The sequence below is a fragment of the Podarcis tiliguerta genome (assembly GCF_965153285.1).
Source record: "Podarcis tiliguerta genome assembly, chromosome: 7".
Classification (NCBI taxonomy): domain Eukaryota; kingdom Metazoa; phylum Chordata; class Lepidosauria; order Squamata; family Lacertidae; genus Podarcis; species Podarcis tiliguerta.
In genome coordinates, this window is record NC_139540.1 from 26,386,278 (window position 1) to 26,405,623 (window position 19,346).

The window sequence follows — 19,346 nt, forward strand, 5'->3', positions numbered from 1 at the left end:
TTTGGAAAGAATGCCATGCACTCCAGAGGTGATTGTGTAGGGGATCTGTTTGAACTGGAAACCAGGATCAGCAACAAAATTCATTCTTATTCCATATTGCCTTTACTACGACTGCGGAAAGTAGTAGCCATCCTATTAAAGAACAAACCAAGCTCGTTCTTCAAAAAGTCTATGTAAAAGGGAAAGGGTATAGCTTGATGGTAGAACACATTGTTTGACCGGGAAAAGGTACGAGATTCAGGCTTTCGTTAGGGCTGGAAGAGTCCTGTCTGAAACCTGAAAGGCCACGGCTAGTCAGTGTGGACAAATGAACTAGGTCTGACTCAATATTATAGGGCTGTTTCTTATAACCAGGAATATGTTTCTGAGCCTCTGAAGCAGTTATGTTTGGATGAGCAACCCCATTTAAGCTGGGCAGGGAGGTTCTCTGAAGATTTCAGCAAGAGGTTGTTGTTTTTTTAAGTCACAACAATGGTTAAAAGATATTTGACCTAAAGAAGCATCATGAAACCATCTCCTTGTATCACCAAGTTTTTTAGCAATTGCACATTGTTAAATATTCCCAACATGTTTTAGTTGCAATTATTGAAGGACTGCTGTTTATAATAGTTGAAGGGTTGTATAGCCGTGGTACATATACCACTGTTTTTGCTACTAAAGGAGAGGATTGAATGCAAGTGGGGGGAATCTGCAATACACAATTTATTAGTTACATTACAAACACCTTGGGGAATATTTTGTTTAAAACATGATTTAAATTAGAATTAACAGTTCATACAACAAATCTTATATCCCCAAACCCTCATTGCCTTGTAAAAAAAAACCTCGAGCAGAATTTTAAAACCTATCCAAAGATAAGCAGCGTAAAGTGCAAAGATGCACTCATCATCCCTTCCGATGAATCCTGTACTAGCTTTCATTTTCTGTAGGTGTGTCCATTAGAGGTTTTACAGAATTATAATGTTCTCCTAATCCATACGCATGTCTCATATACCTAGAAGCAAAAACAACAGGTGTTATAGCAATTACAAAGATGTCTTCCAAACAAATAGAATGCATGCACACATAGATGCATCCAATGGTTTTATTTCCAGTGGTGTTGCTCAGCTGATGGTAAACCTTCCAACAGTAGAACAGAGAAGAAAACCATTTTCAACTATCGTCTCTCTCCCCGCTCCCCCCTCTGAAATCTGCTCCAGACGGCTAGTTGACCCTTCCCCCTGATGCTACTATGACTGTTTACCCATAATATGTCTCACTAAATTCAATGGTCTTACTCCAAGGTACCCTTAAATACATAATTCAACCAATGTTTTCAGTCACTTATATACTTCTTCAAACACAGAACTCCTTTGAGCCCCAGTGTTTAAAGTATCTACTTACACAAGTATTAGTGGTTTCCTCCTGTATTCCTCACCGACAACTATAGGTGGTGAATCCATTTGTACAACTTCAATCGGCGTTTGCAAGATGTGCGATAGAGCCCTTAGCTGCGAGGAACAATTACATTAAAAAAAAATGTATGAGATTTGTAGTTATTTGTAGCACACAGTATTAAGCGGCTTACAACAAAATTTAAGCATTTTTTTTAAAGTAAGTGTTCTAATCAGTTCTTTGAACAACATAATTTTGCTCCAAAACCTATACATATTGCTTTAGACATTTATTAAGAAATCATCACTGCAAATATGATTTCCCCCTTTTTATTATCTTAATAAAATTAGGTTACTAATTCATATTGACATGACAGTGGTCTCAGTATGCTAGACAGATACAATCAGCAAGGCATGTGGTATGAATGGGCCCAGATGATGGCAGTAAACCTTTTACAAAGTAGAACTGTTCTTCTACCATATAAACAGAACAGAAATGCTCTTGATTTTCTCTGCAGTAAGAATTACCTAAACCTGAAGCAATTTCTTTATTGTAAAAGTAGGGTGGGGAAAACTCTTACTGGACTCCCATCTTTCCTGACCACTAGCCATGCTGGCTGGGCCTGCAGGAGTTGATAAAAACGATGGAAGGTTCACAGGATTCCCAACCTCTCTTGAAGATTTGGGAATATTCTAAAGACTCAAAACGAACAAGCGTTGGAATTTAAGATATTAGGAAAGAGCAGGGCACAATACTTACTTCCAATTGGCCACCCCAGGCAGCTGTGTTTGCTATATCATGGCAGTATTTTTCAAATTCCTCTGGAGGGAGAAAGTGCACCATTTTAAATCTGAATGTTGGAAAACAGAGCAAGCCCAAAAAGGAAAGCTTACATTGGCAATTAAAGTATGCAGAAGAACATAACTTTGCATAGTAATACACAAGGCAAAGAGGAAACAGGCTGAAGGCAAAGATGTCGCCCTGTCAGATAAAAGGAAAGAAACGAGCAAAGCACCAAGCAGTGTTCTGTGAAATGACAAAGTCAATAAATATTATAAAAGGTATGGACAGATTTGCCAAAAACACGTTTACTGTAATAGTTTGTGCTTCTTCTAGATTGCACAGAGGTTCTGCTTTGGGATGTTTCCCTTGGTTAGACAGAGACAGTTTAGTGGGGGCAAGCTTTAACAAATAAAGCTTTAATCTAATGCAGAGTTTTAAGCATGCTTAAGTCCATTGGTTTCAATGGGCTTAAGCAAGCTTAACCCTGTACTGGATTTAGGTCACAGTCATTCAGATATTCTTAAAGTCTCAGCCCCTCTGATGTTCTTAGAGCCACAAGTCAGGTGTGGGACCCTTTGGCCCTCCAGATGTTGCTGAACGTCAACCCTCATCATCCCTGGCCATTGGCGATGCTTGTTGGGGCTGATGGGAGCTGGAGTTCAGCAACATCTGGAGGGCGAAAAGTTCCCCATTCCTGCCATAGGTAGTAATAGTAAGTAATGTCTTTACATCTTGTTGCAATTGATCTATTCCACTCACACACACAAGTTTGCCGTCCAGTACATATTTTCCTAAAGGGAACATGCAATAAACACAGAAAGACTAACTTCTGAGCAACATAAGTAAAATTTGGTTGCAGCTGTTGGGGTCCTTACAGTTTAATTAAATCTGTGCCACTGATACGTGGTAAACTGACTTGGTACCAATTTTCTCTGTAACAGCTGACTCATGACAGAAATATGCACACAGTGGGGGAAGCCGTTTACTTACCATGACTGTACAGATCTCCTGTATTTGGGTTAGTTAGAAATGGTAGGAAGTCATCCACATGACTTTTCATGTACTCTGCCGTTTGACTTCTAAGCGTTGCAACAGTCCAGGAGTTTTGTTGCTCTTTGAGCTGATCTTCAATAGCTCTGTACATGCAGTGACCATCAGATGGGATCTGCTTAATTTCTAACTGCCTCGTGGCTAAACTATGGGCGAGTTTTTGACTTTCAAGGTGCCTAGCTCCTGTTAAATTTTCTATCTCTGCTTCCGCGATTCTTTCTTCTCTTTCTTTTTCCATGGCTGCTTTTTTATCCTGTGGTATGAAAACAGTAAAATGCACGGGGACGTCACATTTGTCCATATCATGAACTAATATCATATGCTTATTGAAAGGGGTCTCAGTTGCCAATGATTCACATCTCAGTTCTACTAACAGAACGGTGCAAAAAGCAAAGCAATAAAGTTGCACAAGTTAAGGGGAGTACTGAAACTTATTCAGAGATTTCAGTTACATCGTTTGCCTTTCAGAAAGGTCACCATGAACATTTCTTGGAATCCAGCTCCAAAGATGGGGTTAGTTAGCTGTAGCCAATTGTGGGCATACATGAAAGAGGCTTGAAGGACCAGAAGAGACTTAACGGGATAACATGCAATGAGATGAAGGGGTCTCTAAACCCTCTCTACCTGATCTGTGCTGGTGACTGCTTCTGTCTGGGCCACGGGGCTGAAACCAGGTCCCAGAGCCACCCTTGGGGACACCAGATCTCTCACAGAAGCACCTGGGTCTGCATGTTGCTCACTGTCTAATCAAGACAATATTCACATCCGTAAGAACCTTACCCGCCTCTTCTGTGCTTTTGTTATTCTAGGAGGCTGAATCTGTTCCATGTCCTCAAGCTCCAGTCTTGCAATATTTATAACCGCAGCATCTTCCTAAATGACAAATGAGAATTGTGTAAAATGTGTAGTGACTAGTTTCTTGAACTTGCCGCTCTAATTTTCAGAGTAAGTTATAGCGCATACATCTGGAGTTTCAGTTCCTTAACAATTCATACCACAGTTTCTCACCCAACCTATTTAATATTCATTCTCTAGTGGCCCCAACAAGCAAGTTATGCACCACGCCAGAAGTATCACTCAGACTCTAAACTGAGGCTTAAGACATTAAGGATGGTGCAAACCAAGAGTTCTTAGTACTTCAGCCTACACAATATGTGGTTCCTGTCTCATACTGTAGCCTAGATAAGCTGCAGGAAGAGGGATTATGCAGAAAACCGGTACAAATTGCATGAAGTCTCGGTGTTGTGCAAGTCTGGTATAGGAAGAATAGCCACCTTCCATCCCAACATCCCAAGGTAATACTGCAAGGTACTACTACCCCATGCCATGTGCAACACCTGACATCATGTGACATCGGAGGAAGGGAAGGCAAAGAAACAGCTGCTGAGGAACAATCTGGAGCTTAAAGTGCACTCCCAAATGCTCCTTGGTAAGTAGGGCTTATTGACAGCAAACTTGTTTGACAGCCAGTGGGGCTTGCTATCGACACTGATCAGCTGATTTGGAGTTGCCACCTGATATGATGTCAGATGATTGACAGATGGGCAGTCTTGTCTACCATCAAAGTTGGCCTGCTGGCTAGGTTAAGTTCCCCCTGTCTGCTGTTATCAGTCAAATTATAGCAGTCCAAATCCTTCCGCAGCCTACAAAGAGAGCTAATCCATATCCCAGGTACTATGGAAAGCAAGTTAGACATTCGCTGTCATTTGATGACACCAGCAAGCAAAATCGATTTGCCTTGGGAACTAGAATGTACAACATCAGCATTTGCCAGCAAATAAACAACAAACATTTATTGAGCATATGATCGCGCTTCGAAGAAGTAACCCAACTCATCTACTTTTATACAGTGCAGCTTCCAAGAATCAGATATGTTTTTAGCGATCATTCACTCACTGTGCATTTAAGGCAAAATAATATTTATCGTGCCCAAAATAAAAAATAAAAAATGGTGTCACAGCATTGAAACCCAATAGCTTAGCAAGTTAGAAATAAACAACGTTCAAACGTAGTTTCAGTGGATATTATGCCAACAGAGCTTTGAAAATGGAGTGCCCCTCAACACGTACTTTACTCTCTTCAGTTAGTGTCTCCTTTAGCTTCTTAAGTTCCCCCTTGTGTCTCTCTTCCAGCTCGGCCTCCAGTTTGGCAACCTCATCAGACAGCTGTTTTCTTCTCTTTTTGTCATTCTTTGGAACGGCATTTTTCATTCCTTGGATTTTGGCTGCAGAAGCACAAATCAGTGAGACAACTGGTGAGTGCCTAGCAATTATGCATGTCACTGTTCATCATTGGAAAGCTGGCCGTCATTAAGTTTAACATTACTACACTGCAGGTGTGACATAATAGGCCGTATCCAAAGCACTCATTCCATGTGTGCAACAGAACTCCCTCTTCTCTCTCCCTGTGTGTGCCTGACACCCTCCCAAATCTGCTCCAGAGAGTTGGGAGAACCCGCAGAACAAAGTTAGGGGCACGCAAGAGAAGTTCTGCTGCACAGCTAGAAGTCCTTGGACTTGAACAGGAAAAAAAATGCATTTAACATTTTTCAATGTATATGCCTGCCTAATGTAACTGCACTGTAAACCCATATTGCAGAAAGTATCTATTTCAGGGGGGGAACCTGCCTCAGTCACATAACTATTAACTACAATGATTATTGTGCATGAACCTTAAAACGTAATACAGAACAAAACCACTGCCTTCCGAACACATTCAAAAGGTGAAACCAGTCTGGAATGCTAGAATGAAATCCAATGAACTGTTTGGAACTATGAAGGGACAGGCCGTTTTTTTAAAAAAACAAACTAAATAAAATCTGGTCTTGCTTAATATTATTTATTAGTTGCTTTTTACAAAAAAAAAAATAATTCTCAAAGTGCACAAATGCACATGTTGAGTTTTATGCTCTGAAACATGTACGACTGAAACATGTACCTTGGTTGATGAACGCCTTGCAACTCAAACGTTTTGGCTCCCGATCACCGCAAACCTGGAAGTGAGTGTTCCAGTTTGCGAACGTTCTTTGGAATCCAAACGTCCGACGCTGCTTCCATGGCTTCTGATTGAGCGCAGGAAGCTCCTGCAGCCAATCAGAAGCCGCGCCTTGGTTTTCAAACGTTTTCAGAAGTCGAACAGACTTCCGGAACAGATTCTGTTCCTCAACCAGCGTACAACGGTATATGTGTATATTTATAGGTATGTATTTAATCCGGATGATGTGTTCAGACAAACCCAGTGAAGTAAAACAGTGATGGGGAACCTGTGGCCCTGCAGGTGTTTCTGGACCACTGGTCATACTGGCTGGCTGGGGCTGATGGAAAGGTGCAGTTCAGCTCCACCTTGATGGCCACAGTTTCCCTATCCCTGGAGCAAAGAATATTCACGATTACGACTAGTCCTAGCAAACATAACAAAACCTACAATGCACAATGCTCCTTCCGGTACCACAAAGCTAAGTAAGAGAGCTGTGACAATGCAGGATGAGACAAGAAGCCACAGCCTGGACTCCTTCCAGCCTGGTTTTAGGCTTCTCACATTAACCTCAGAAACACCAGCACTGCTGCAGCTCCCCCACTTTTGAGGTCCACTGCAGAAAGTGCTCTGAACACATCTGTGGAATTGCTAATGCGTCATGAATGCTAATCGAGGCTCCACAGCAAAAAAACTGTTTGTGGGCTTTGGAAACTGGCACCCCATCTCGTGGACTGTGGTGCAATGTCAACAGGCAGCATGTGATCCAGTAATAGGGTCAGCGTCAGAACAAGGGAACATGATTCCCTCCTTTTCTCCTGTGCTGCAAGCTGGACTCGCTCCAGATTCCATAGCCACTGCCATGCCAAGATTTGCAATATGATTTTGCAAATGTAAGGGACCAGCAGCACCTCATATCACATCTTCAGTAGCAGCTGAACTTGCCCCCCAATAACAAATCCAGATTTCCATACACACTGCCCAGGCTTGTGCTCCGGAGAGGTCACTTTGGTGCTGCTAATGCAGCGGTTTGGCTTCACCCCTGGAGGCGCATTCCGTTGTCTCTTGAGACAGACGGATGACAACAACAATCTCCTGTCCCCTGGTCATGCAGGCTGCGAGTTGGAGTACACTAAAAACTGGGCGACACCAGGTTCAGAAAGCACATACCTGTGTTTGCTACAGAGCCTGCAAGCTTATACAACACTTACCCGGGAGTGAGGACTCCCACTGAACCGAATTGGACTTATTTCTTAGGAGACACAAATAGGATTGTGCTGCAAGGAGGCTTGTGCCTCCTTAAAAGATGAAACATACTTCTTTTCTAGCACATTAAAGTTCATGAACAAGAGCCCATTTCATCCTAGGAAGCAGGATTTAACCTACAAAGGCCCATGTGCCGTAACACATCTCATATCTTTTTTCTGTTTTATACTTAAGGCGTCATATTTGCAGGGCCACGTTATCAGAACATCAGCATCACTGGTCACCTGCAGACACTGACATCCTTGCAGGGGGTCAGCTAGCAACCCTGCTTGGTCCTCAGCAACTCCTGTCTGGCAGTACTTACCACATGAGCAGTGGCAAGATCTAGCCCTTGCCTTGGCCTTTCCTTCTGGGTGAGGCCCACCCAACCAAGGCATCTTACCCAAAGCTTCACCCCTTCCAGGGTCAAAACCAGCCCTGTGCAATTTGCTCTAGGAGTGGACCAGAGAACCCGTGTTATATGGTACAGCTGCATACATTTACTTTGCCAGATACACTGACCCTGTTAGGTCTTGAAGGTGCCACAAGCCTTTCTCCTGCTTCTATTCCTTCATTTCATAAAATTTATATACCGCTTGATTGTAATGTTTAAAAACCCACAAAGCAGTTTACAAGGAGACAAAACAATGAAATATAGAAAAAATTGCAATGTGCAAAACTTAAAAGAGAAAGCAGATTAAGGTTCCCGCAACTTCCTAAGCTTCCAGGTGGGCTTGTCCCAACAAAAATAACAGAAATAGAGTTGGAGGGCACCCCAGGGATCATCTAGTCCCGTGGTTCCCAACATGGGGCACACGCCCTACAAGGGGTCAATCTGATATTTAAGGGGGTCAATTTGAGAATGAGTTATTAACAGTGAATGGCCTTTTAGGCTTCCTCCACGTGAACAGGAGTTCACTTTTTGAATAAGAAGAATTATATGTCGCAGGAGGGGGGGGTGTCATCAGGATTTTAGAGATGCTTAGGTGGGGCATGGCCAAAAAAGGTTGGGAACCACTGATCTAGTCTAACCACCTGCAATGCAGGAATCTTAGTTGCATCTTGCCTTACGGATGGCCACCTAACCTCTGCTTAGAAACCTCCAAGGAAGTTTTCAGCAGGCGCCGCAAAGCAGGTACCGAGACGGCGCCTGCCAGGTATCAAGTGGCGGGGAGTTCCGAAGTGTAGGCGCTGCATATACAGCCCGCTAAGTGAAACTCGCCCACCCACAAACCCTCCTTTCCTGGCTCCCTAGCAACCCGGCTCCCCCGCCCCCCTTTCATGGGGGTCCCTCCCTCCCTCCCTCAGCAGCAGCAGCGCCTGCCTGCCTGCCTACTCTTCCCTCGGTCTTTCTGCCCCAGCCGGCTCCCTCACCTTGCAGCTCGCGCTTCTCCTTGCGCTGCCGCCGGGCCAGCAGCTCCAGGCCGCCCCCCGCCGCCTCTTCCGCAGCGGCCGGCTCTTCTCCTTCCCCGGGCCCGTCCATGGCGGCCCGCGTGACTCCTTCGCTCGGGCGGCTCTCGGCCACGGCTGGCCCCGCCCCGCTTGCCGCGAGGCCCCGCCCCCAGGCGTTGGGGAAAGGAGCGGAAGGGACTCGGCGCACGCGCCCCAGGCGCCATCGCCGCGAGAGACCATAGACTCCTGGCGATGGAGGACTGCGCAGCCGCGTGTGACTGTGGAGCTAGGAAAAGTGAAGAGCGATCGCTGCGATGACTTTTTCAGGATTTCCGCCTACAGCTGTGACTGGGCGGCAGCAGCAGCAGCAGAAACACATTTGCTGATTTGTTTATGTTAGTGAGAATTTACTTCCCATCAGGTGTCAGGGGGATAAAAAAAAATACACAATATTTAGGAAACATCTGAAGTTCCCATAAGTTTTTAGTGCCTGATATTTTATTATTTTTTAATATTTTGCTGGAGTGGCTGGGCAAATCCAGCCGGATGAGCGGGGTTAAGAACAATAAAATTATTGTTACTATTATTATTAATCGGAGTTTCCCCTCATATGGTTGGAAGAGCTGCCCCCAATCACGACCTCAAAAGCTCAAGACTTCTCTGATTTCTATGGGCCTCAGCCACTTCCGCCTTGTGGGAGATGTAGGGAGAAAAAGGCGTCCAAAGTCAACTCGGAAGCTAAAACTATACAGTATCTAACCTTTTCCTATCTCTATGGGGAGGGAGGGAGAAACATGGGAAAGAACCGAGGGAGGGAATGCATTCCATTGAGGAAGCGCGCCACCCAGTGGCCCTTTGCAATATCGCACCTCCAATTGGCTTGGCTTCACTGATGGTTCTTTTGAATTTCGGCCTTGTCTCTGAGTCTTCTGATACGTGCTCTTAAAGGTGTGGTCCTTGCGGCAGGCAAGGATGGGGCACTTGTGCCCCATCCAAAGGTTGCCGGCTGGGGCAGATGCGAGCTGGAGACCAATAACATCTGGAAGGGCCATACATCCCTGTGAGGGACTCTGAAACTCTGGTCTGCCCCCCAAAAAGTTTTAGAGGAACAGCAATGGGAATAGAGCTGTCAAGTCAGAGATTCAAAAAAGCAGCTTCTCACACCCCTCGCCAGGTTGAGGGAATGGAGACAGGGCAAGTCGGAGAAATAAAAACAGAACATGTTAGGGTATATATTAAGAATGGCAGGGGAAACCCAGCCAGATAGGTGGGGTATATTATTATTATTATTATTAATTATCATAATCATCAATCAATCTTTATTATGGTCCAGAGACCCAACAAATCATTACAAAGCAATGCACATCATCATCATCATCATTATTATGAAATATAGTTCTAGCATAGTAGAGCTTTGGGGCCAAAGTCCATGTGACCTACTGGCCATAGGAGCTTTTGGGCTGAGGTTGGCTGAATGGTGCAGAGAACTGAATGGGCGGAGAATGGGAGATTGGCAGAAATGTCTCCCTGAGCCTCTGTAAATTCAAATGGTTTATGGAAGGGTGTGTGTGGCACAGCAAAGAGCATGGCTTGGAGATTTGGGGGGAAATGTAAAAAAAAAAGTTGGTTTCACCTGGTAGCGCTAAGCCCTGGTTGCCCTAATGGTCCAGCATCCGCTGACATAAATCAGGGACTAGGAGAAATGGAGAGTTAAAACAATGCAACAAACTAAAACACTATAGTTCAACAATGGCAATTGTGTAGTCATGTTTCAAATCAATTGTATCCTCTCAGTTAACAATGTATACTAAGAACTGGGGGCAGGGAGAGTGTGTTATTCACAAGAAACCCTAACTCTGTGTATTCTGTCCATAACTATAATTCCAATCTCCTGACATGAAGTTTGAGGAACACTAAGGCTTTGTAGCTTGTTGCTTGCAGTGGACCAAATTTCGCTGACCCTAGTATGGCATGAGGGGATCCACAAATCACAAGAAACAAATGAACTTAGTATATCATATAGGGAACAGCAAGAAATTTGAGCCCAATGAGGGGATAAATAGATCAACTTTCATGTTTGGAGACAACTGGATTTTTGTGGGAGGTGTTTAGGGGTAGCTGCGATACACTGGCATGCGGAAAGCTATGGCAGTAGAAAAAATTTAGGTTATGCTAAGAGTTTTTCACACTTCACATTTCTAATGAGAACACTCTTAAGCCTTGGGATTGAGACTCCTTGCCTTGTTCTAAAAATAAAATGAATAAAAATAGCAGAAGGATTATAAAAGAAACGACAGAGGCGCCGTATAGAATAGATAATGGGAGTGAAACAGCATTGCAAGAGCTCAAGTTTCAAGATAAGAACTGGAGAAGGCTCCTCTTTGTGTAAGTGAAGACATTGTCACCATAATAACAGCTGTCACTTTAATCTGCCATAGTAAAAGGCATTGTGTTTCAGCAGCATGTCGACTTTGTAACGCCATAATCTTTCATATAATGCAAAGCTTTTGACATTGTTAAATATTGCATTAATTTAGAAGAAACGCCCGGGCATAAATTCTACACATCTTTGCGATCTGCTGAGAGGTCAAATGCTCTGTTGCTGCTGATGTAAACAGGAGGACAGCAAAAATGTTGAAGTGTATTGCAATGAGGAACAGAACCAAGTGTTGGGCACCAGGGGTCTTGAACCAGGGGACTCGGGGAGAGGGACCCAGGCGCTGTACTTCCTGCACCACCAGGGCAGCTTTCAGTGGGAGGGAGCTTGCAGCCTGGTCTGTGCTGTGCTGCACCACCTCCCCTTTCATGGCTGGAGGTAGCATTACAGCTTGCGGGACCAGGCATCGGGCTCCCCATACCCCAACCCATACAAATAAAAGTCCAATAAGACTGGTTTGCGGTCAAAACAGGCCACAACATTATTGATTACAGTGGTACCTCGGGTTACAGACTCTGCTAACCCAGAAATAGTACAGTCATACCTCGGGTTGGAGTAGCTTCGGGTTGAGCATTTTTAGGTTGCGCTCTGCGGTGACCCAGAAGTAACGGAACGTGTTACTTCCGGGTTTCACTGCTTGCGCATGTGCAGATGCTCAAAATGAGGCCACGCGCATGGGCGGAAGCGGCAAATTGCGACCTGTGCACGCGCAGACGTGCAGTCGCGGGTTGCGTTCTACTCTGGATGCGAACAGGGCTCCAGAACGGATCCCATTCGCATCCAGAGGTACCACTGTACCTTGGGTTAAGAACTTTGCTTCAGGATGAGAACAGAAATCGGGCTCCAGCGACGCGGCGGCTGCAGGAGGCCCCATTAGCTAAAGTGGTGCTTCAGGTTAAGAACAGTTTCGGGTTAAGAACGGACCTCCAGAGCGAATTAAGTACTTAACCCGAGGTACCACCGTACAGATGAAAGAGGTTTGGCTTGGGCATGGGGCAATCTAAATACTTCTGGCCCACTCACCGGAAGTGACGCGTGGTCAATCCAGACGGAGGTTCCTAAGACTTACATCCAATAGGGTGGCCTCCGCAGGAACTGCTGCTTGGGGGAGTGCCTTCGGCCCTGCCCACACCCCTGGAGGCAGGTGGACATGGTCACTCCCCCCCGGATCCCTTTAACGGGATACCCCAGCGTTTGGAGGGGCAGGCGGAGACTGCAACCTCCCCTCCATCCGAAACAAATTATTGCCACAATGCCCAACCAGTTGTGACAATTGCTATGAGGTAGGCAAAAACTGGGACGCGGGTGGCGCTGTGGGTAAAACCTCAGTGCCTAGGACTTGCCGATTGTATGGTCGGCGGTTCGAATCCCCGCAGTGGGGTGAGCTCCCATCTTTCGGTCCCAGCTCCTGCCCACCTAGCAGTTCGAAAGCACTCTTAAGTGCAAGTAGATAAATAGGTACCGCTTTATAGTGGGAAGGTAAACGGCGTTTCCATGTGCTGCGCTGGTGCTGGCTCGCCAGAGCAGCTTCGTCATGCTGGCCACGTGACCCGGAAGTGTCTCCGGACAGCGCTGGCCCCTGGCCTCTTAAGTGAGATGAGCGCACAACCCTAGAGTCGGGCACAACTGGCCTGTACGGGCAGGGGTACCTTTACCTTTACCTTAGGCAAAGCCACCAGGTCAGTGCTGGCGAGGGAAGGAACAGGTAAGTGCCCCAGGTGCAGGCTGCCTAAATGGGAAAGGGAAGCCCACCTTCGGCTCTGTCAGCTCCGCCCCCTGTCACAGCGCAAGTCCCAGTCTGCATCCCCATTTCCCAAAGCAGGGTGCAGGCTCGGATCCGGTTTCTGATAGGTGGGGGAGGGGGGCTTCTCCGCCTCCCCCGCCTATCAGGAAGGCCATGGCAGTTCCAGTTCCCACGTCAGGGTGTCCAGTGAAGCCTCTGCCATCCCACAATGCCACTGCACCAAGAGGGGTGAGCAGACTTGTCAACCAAGCTGACCCAGGTGACCTGAGGAACCAGTAGGGCTGGGTTGGCTCTATCAAATTGTTGCTCCAAGCTTGGTTTCTTAACATCAGCAACTTGTCTGCAAAGGCAGGTGCTACACAGATGCCAATCTGTCCTAGGTCACGCCTGCTAGCCGATCACAGACCATGTTGAATGCTTTGCAACCTGTGGATTCCTGTCTGCCTGTTGTGGACTGTGCTGTTTGCTGGGTCTGAGATGCCTTCTGCCCGTTTTGAATAAACATACACAAATTTATTGTTGTTAAAATCATAGATAGATATTTGGAGGATCTTTACATTTTCACAACATGCGGAGAATAATATGTGTTAAAAAATCAGAGAGAGGAACTGAGGGAAGTCGTAGGGGGGAGGGAGGGAGGTTATGGGGGGAAATATAATGAAGATGATTTGTTGGAATAATTTGTTATGTGTAAACATTTAATAAAATAATTATTTTTTTAAAAATGAGATGCCTTCTGCCCATCAGTTTGATTATGGGCTTCCAGATTACTTTTTAAAATTACCCATTGATGCCATGAGGTGAGGACGACATTTACAGCTTTGAGGTTCCCACCCGTTTCCATAGCATATTTAGGTGCACTGGTGACTATTCCCCTCACAGAACTACAATGCTCAGAGTGGTTGAATGATCAGTACCTCTTCCTAGGAAACTCTGGGAATTGTAGCTCCTTGAGTGGAATAGGAGTCTCCTAGCAACTCTCAGATGGACGCGGGTGGCGCTGTGGGTTAAACCACAGAGACTAGGACTTGCCGATCAGAAGGTCAGTGATTCAAATCCCCATGATGGGGTGAGCTCCCATTGCTCGGTCCCAGCTCCTGCCAACCTAGCAGTTCGAAAGCACGTGCAAGTAGATAAATAGGTACCGCTCTGGCAGGAAGGTAAACGGCGTTTCTGTGAGCTGCTCTGGTTTGCCAGAAGCGGCTTAGTCATGCTGGCCACATGAAGCTGTATGCCGGCTCCCTTGGCCAATAAAGTGAGATGAGCGCCGCAACCTCAGAGTCGGCCACGACTGGACCTAATGGTCAGGGGTCCCTTTACCTTTAACAACTCTCAGCACCCCTAACAAAGGACAGTTCCCAGGATTCTTTGGGGGAAGCCATGGCTGTTTAAAGTGGTATTGTTTTAAATGTATAGGGCAGATGGAGCCTCAGTTTTACTCAGAATAGATGCACTGAAATTAATAAACATGACTAAGTTTGGTCTATTAATTTCAATAGATCTACTCTGAGTACAACATAGCTGAATACCACCCAATTTTCTCAATATTTTTCCTGATAGGTGAGCCTGCTCCCTTCCTTTGTTCTCACAGAAAAGTCCAGCAGAGGCCCATAACATAACTGCAACATTGTCTAGGTGAGAGGGGAGCTATTTCAGAACTTCCCCTGTTTTAGTTTCATTGAAGGGTACCTGTAGCCACAACGAGTCATTGATCATGGCGTGAATGTCGGCTTATAAGAAGACAGGGCCATCTGCAGCACCCAGTCACCTTGTGACCAAAGTTTCCTGCACATCTGCATCTGAGTTCAAATCCAATCAGAGAGGCAGAGATATTCTCACCTCCCTCCTGTGACCCTATGCTACATATAACCAGCTTCACAGCCAGTTACACGCACACACTGTGGTAAGTGGCATGGGACTGAATCCAGGATAGACAACAACATGCCTTCCAGATGTTCTTGGACTCCAGTTCCCATCAGCTCCCAGCCAGCCTGGACAATGGCTGTGAATTATGGGATCTGTACTTCAATAAGAACTAGAGGGCACCATGTTGCCTACCGTTGGACCAATAGCATCTAGAGGTACCCAGAGATTGCCTTTGTCAGAGCAGAACATGTCCTTGCTGCTTCTCTCATTTGCACACTGCAACAACACGGAGGATTGAGAAGAAAGCAGAATTTAACATGGTTGCTTAGTAAAATTAACAGCTTTTGATTAGTTCCTTATCAGGCTCTAACATATGTGTTTGTGTAATGGCTCTGTGCATTCGTGTGCCTTAGTTTGAGAACTTTCCAAATTTAACAGAGCAGGATTCCAAATCACCTGAATGTTCTGCCTCATCCACATCGTACGACAAACATAATATTCTAGGTCCTTTTAAAATCCCTGACCACAAACCAATATAGGCTGGAGCAATCTAACCGACACCTTGTTCCCAAATCTCCCCACCCCTCCCGCCTCTGTCTCTCTGCAAATATGTGCTTAGAAGGGAACAAGCTAACAGGTGCATACATTCTTCTTATAAAGCATCCAGTTTGCAGGATGTAGCATTGAATATTGGTGGCTCAAAATTTACACATACATGTTTTCTAGCCAGTTTTGATCTCTCAGATCTTGAAAGTCTGTTTTTCCAGTATGTCTGGAGTTTTATTATTATTACTGCTGGGGGATTCTTTATCTGCTCACTTCCATATGGTCAAGAAGGCACAGGAAGTAGAACTCCTAAGGTGTGACATTGTATAGCACAGCAGGACATGCAGGGAGAAGCCTTTTGTAAGTTTATATTTGAAGGTACATTGGTCTGGCTCATTTTCCTGTGCGTTTTTTGGAGTCACAGTAGTTGTGATTAAAGCAATATTCATCACCAGGGGGAACTGCAGGCAGAGAAATGATGGGTAGGGATGCAGGAGTATTTAGATTCGGTTTGCATTTAAAGACGAACAAACCTAAGCTTCACTTTCTGAAATAATATGCAAACTGAAACACAGCTGTACATGAAAATTTGAACTTTTTTGAATTGTGCCATGCAGTCATCCAGTCAAGTAATGCTTACAAAAATGCATGGTCCCCAGTCCTGCCCCCCCCCCCCGCCCGCTTTCACAGAATGGTGGTCCGTGAGCCACAGTTTGGGAACCCCTGTACTGAACTATATGTTGGGCACATAGAATATTACAGGGCAATTGGTTCTGTAATGGGCAAACCCCCTTTAGGATTCCTCTTGAGTCATTACTAGCCATGCCAAGCCACAACACACAGAACTATCATGAGTTTGCCATTAGGCTACCTAGTGGCCTATCAGTGTTACAGTTCATCGACTGTTGATGGCTCTTGCCAGTGTATTTGCTGTGCCAGATGAGTGGGTTAGGCTAATGATGATTTTAATTCTATTTTTAATACTTTCATTTTGGTAAAGGCTGGACCTTTTGAATTCTAAATCATTCTCCAGATCCAGTTCCCATGCTTTGGGCTAAAGGGAACCTTCACTGCAGAAGTTGTTCAACCTGTTTCTAGGTTAAAATCCAAATGTCATTAATGAGTCACTTTATGATTTCTTTTGCAGGTGTCTATTCGTTAGTGGATGATGATCCGGAGACCTGCTGTATTCCCTATTTTATTTGCATATCATATTATACATCATATCATGATTTCTTATATTTCTTATCTTTAAAATATAATACAGCCCACCCCAAAATACCATCCAAGAAAATGCACATGTATCAACAAACCAGATGGTATATAGAGAGGGACTCTAACAAAAATAGCTCAACTGTCAAAGGCTAAGAAGATGTGAATTTTCAATGTCTGAGAGACTGTGCCTGGTGCTCCTCTGTAAGGGAGGAGTTCCACAGTTTTGGGGACCCATTAAGGGGGCTTGCATTTCGGAGGAAGATGGCACCACAAGACTTTCTGCAGGTTGCAACATCCTACAGGTAGCAATCATTATTCATTATGCACATAAGATATGTTTGGCTTTTCATTCTCAATTATCCATGAAAGAATCATTGGCTACAAACAAATACAGGCAGAACATTGCTATGAGGTTTTAAATAAGAGCCCAATGCCATAGCAATTATCTATTGCTATGGAAGAAATACGGGTGTGAAATTTACTGACCGATGCTGCATTCCGTTCTTTAATTTACAAGAAGGCTAATAATCCTTTAAAATCCCACTCCTAGCAAAAATCCTAAATCTGCCAGTCATTTTAATCCTTTTCACAAGGAGCAAGAATTTCCATCATGAGATAACTGGCCCTTCGCTGAAAATATGGCTGTCACCTTAATACTTATCTGTTAATTGCAACAAGGAAATCAACTCCTGCAGCTTCTCTCCACTGATAGCCAGATTCCTCTAAACCCCTCTCCACTTTCTGTTGCTTCAAGTCCTGACTAGAGAGCAGAACAAGGGGGACCTGCAACAAAACATTGCAGTGTCAAGTGCTGCAGTTCAGGATTCCAGCAACTTCATTCCGTTCTGAAATTGAGAGCTCTCTGCTTCCCTCTCAATTTCACCCTCACCCTGCTCTCTACTTAAGTGCCTCATCCTTTTCAGCATTTCAAGCCAGCCTCCTCCCACCTGTGCCTTAGAGTGCCTTAGATTAGAGGCCCCTCTCTAATCTATTGCAGACTCCCTTACCACAACTATAGTCTAGTCTAGTCTAGCAGCAGTGTTTATGGAAGTTTATGGATGCATGCCAGTGGCTGCATTAAGGAAATGTTTCATCAGGGATGCGATGCAAAATTATCAGGATTTTCTTTACAATCATTAGGACCCTTCAGACATCCCTTTTTGTGTGTGGGGGGGCATTCACAATTATTTGTGCTTACAGTGGTATCGAGACAGTTGTACATGATCCTGCTTTCAATACTGTTCGTTACTGCAACAGTTTGGGGGCTCTGTTTTGTTTCCAATCAGTGCACTTCCTTTCAGTGGTGTAGCGTGGGTTGTCAGCACCCGGGGCAAGCCAAGCAATTTGCGCCCCCCCCCGCTGCACTGTCCCTCCCCCAGATAGTCCCTCGCTCTCTCTCCGCACCGCACCGCACCGCACGCCTGGCACCCACCCCTCCACAGTGGCCGGCGACCCGGCGGCTCGGATCGGATTCGCACAGCCAGCACTGCAGTGAGAGAGAGTGAGCCAGGTAGGGGCAGAGAGCTGCGAGTGCGAGCGCCCCCCCCAGATGTTGCACCCGGTGCGGCCGGCCCCCCCTGCACCCCCCACGCTACGCCACTGCTTCCTTTAACTTCCTTGTGGATTCCTGCACATTTTTGGACCACAAATGTTCTGGTTCATTTTTTGTCCTGCTTTTGTTGCACCACTGATGGATTTATCAGTGCATCAATGACATGTTGCAGTATATCTTCCTGCCCCCCCCCCGAAACCCACCAGTCTAGAGGGGCCCTAAGACTATCCTAAATAATTTGAAAATAAACTCAGGTACTTAACTAGTACAACAACCACACACACATATATATAATATACACCTTTTTGCAAAACAATTTCCCTCAATACAATGTATTTTGTTACATTATTCTCACTAACATATGCATTTGTATGTTCACTTTACCCTATTGTTTGCATTGTTGTACACATTAGGTAAAGGTAAAGGGACCCCTGACCATTAGGTCCAGTCGTGGGGTATTTGTCACCCATCATAGGTTATGGTCTCCAACTCCCATCAGCCAGCATAGCCAATGATCAGGGATGGTGGGAGTTGTAGTGTAGCAACTTCTGGAGAGTAATACCTGGTCCCGCATACCTGCTTTTGGAGGAGATATTCCCTCTATTCCATCTGATCACTATGAGGACTTTGGTGTTGAACTAAGAACAAGCGTTAGATGCTTTCCCCCCCTCTCCCAACCTCTTTCTGTTTTCATGCAATGTCTTTCAGAATGCAAGCCTGAGAGCAGGGCCTGTTTGACTAAACCTTAGTAAGCTGATTTGGGAGCTTTTGCCGGAGCTGAAGGGGAGGTGGGCTGAAAAGGCCCTAAATCAGGGGGGAGCTGGCCAGAGTGATGCCCCTCAGATACTGCAGACTCCCATCACCCCTCGGACCACACGGCAGCTGGGACTCATAGACATGGGGAATCCGAAACATCTGGTGGGCACCACCTTGGCTACGCCTGCCAATGTACCGTATACATTATGGGAAACAGGAAAGGGAGGAATGTCTCATTTAAGATGGTGCTTGCTCACTGCAGGTTTTTTTTTTAAAAAAAATTATAATATGCTGCAGCTATGGATAATATGCTTGACAGCTATGGATCAGCGGCACCCTTTCAATGCAAAGTTTCAAAATCGAGGAATCTGAAACGCTGCATTCCCCCAAAGGCGCCGTATGCGCTCCTACAC

The 19,346-nt window shown here is 45.4% G+C and overlaps 1 protein-coding gene across 1 annotated transcript; it reads right to left on the minus strand.

Annotated features, from left to right (window-relative positions):
- Positions 1 to 679: 679 nt before the first annotated feature.
- On the minus strand, positions 680 to 8,956 carry OTUD6B (OTU deubiquitinase 6B). Its single transcript, XM_083451346.1, has 7 exons — positions 8,800 to 8,956; positions 5,277 to 5,431; positions 3,988 to 4,080; positions 3,148 to 3,460; positions 2,134 to 2,195; positions 1,384 to 1,490; positions 680 to 994 (listed from the first exon to the last, which is right to left on the minus strand). Exons 1-7 carry the CDS (start codon positions 8,906 to 8,908, stop codon positions 910 to 912), a joined length of 924 nt encoding a protein of 307 aa, XP_083307472.1. The 5' UTR covers positions 8,909 to 8,956; the 3' UTR covers positions 680 to 909.
- Between the last annotated feature and the right edge of the window lie 10,390 nt (positions 8,957 to 19,346).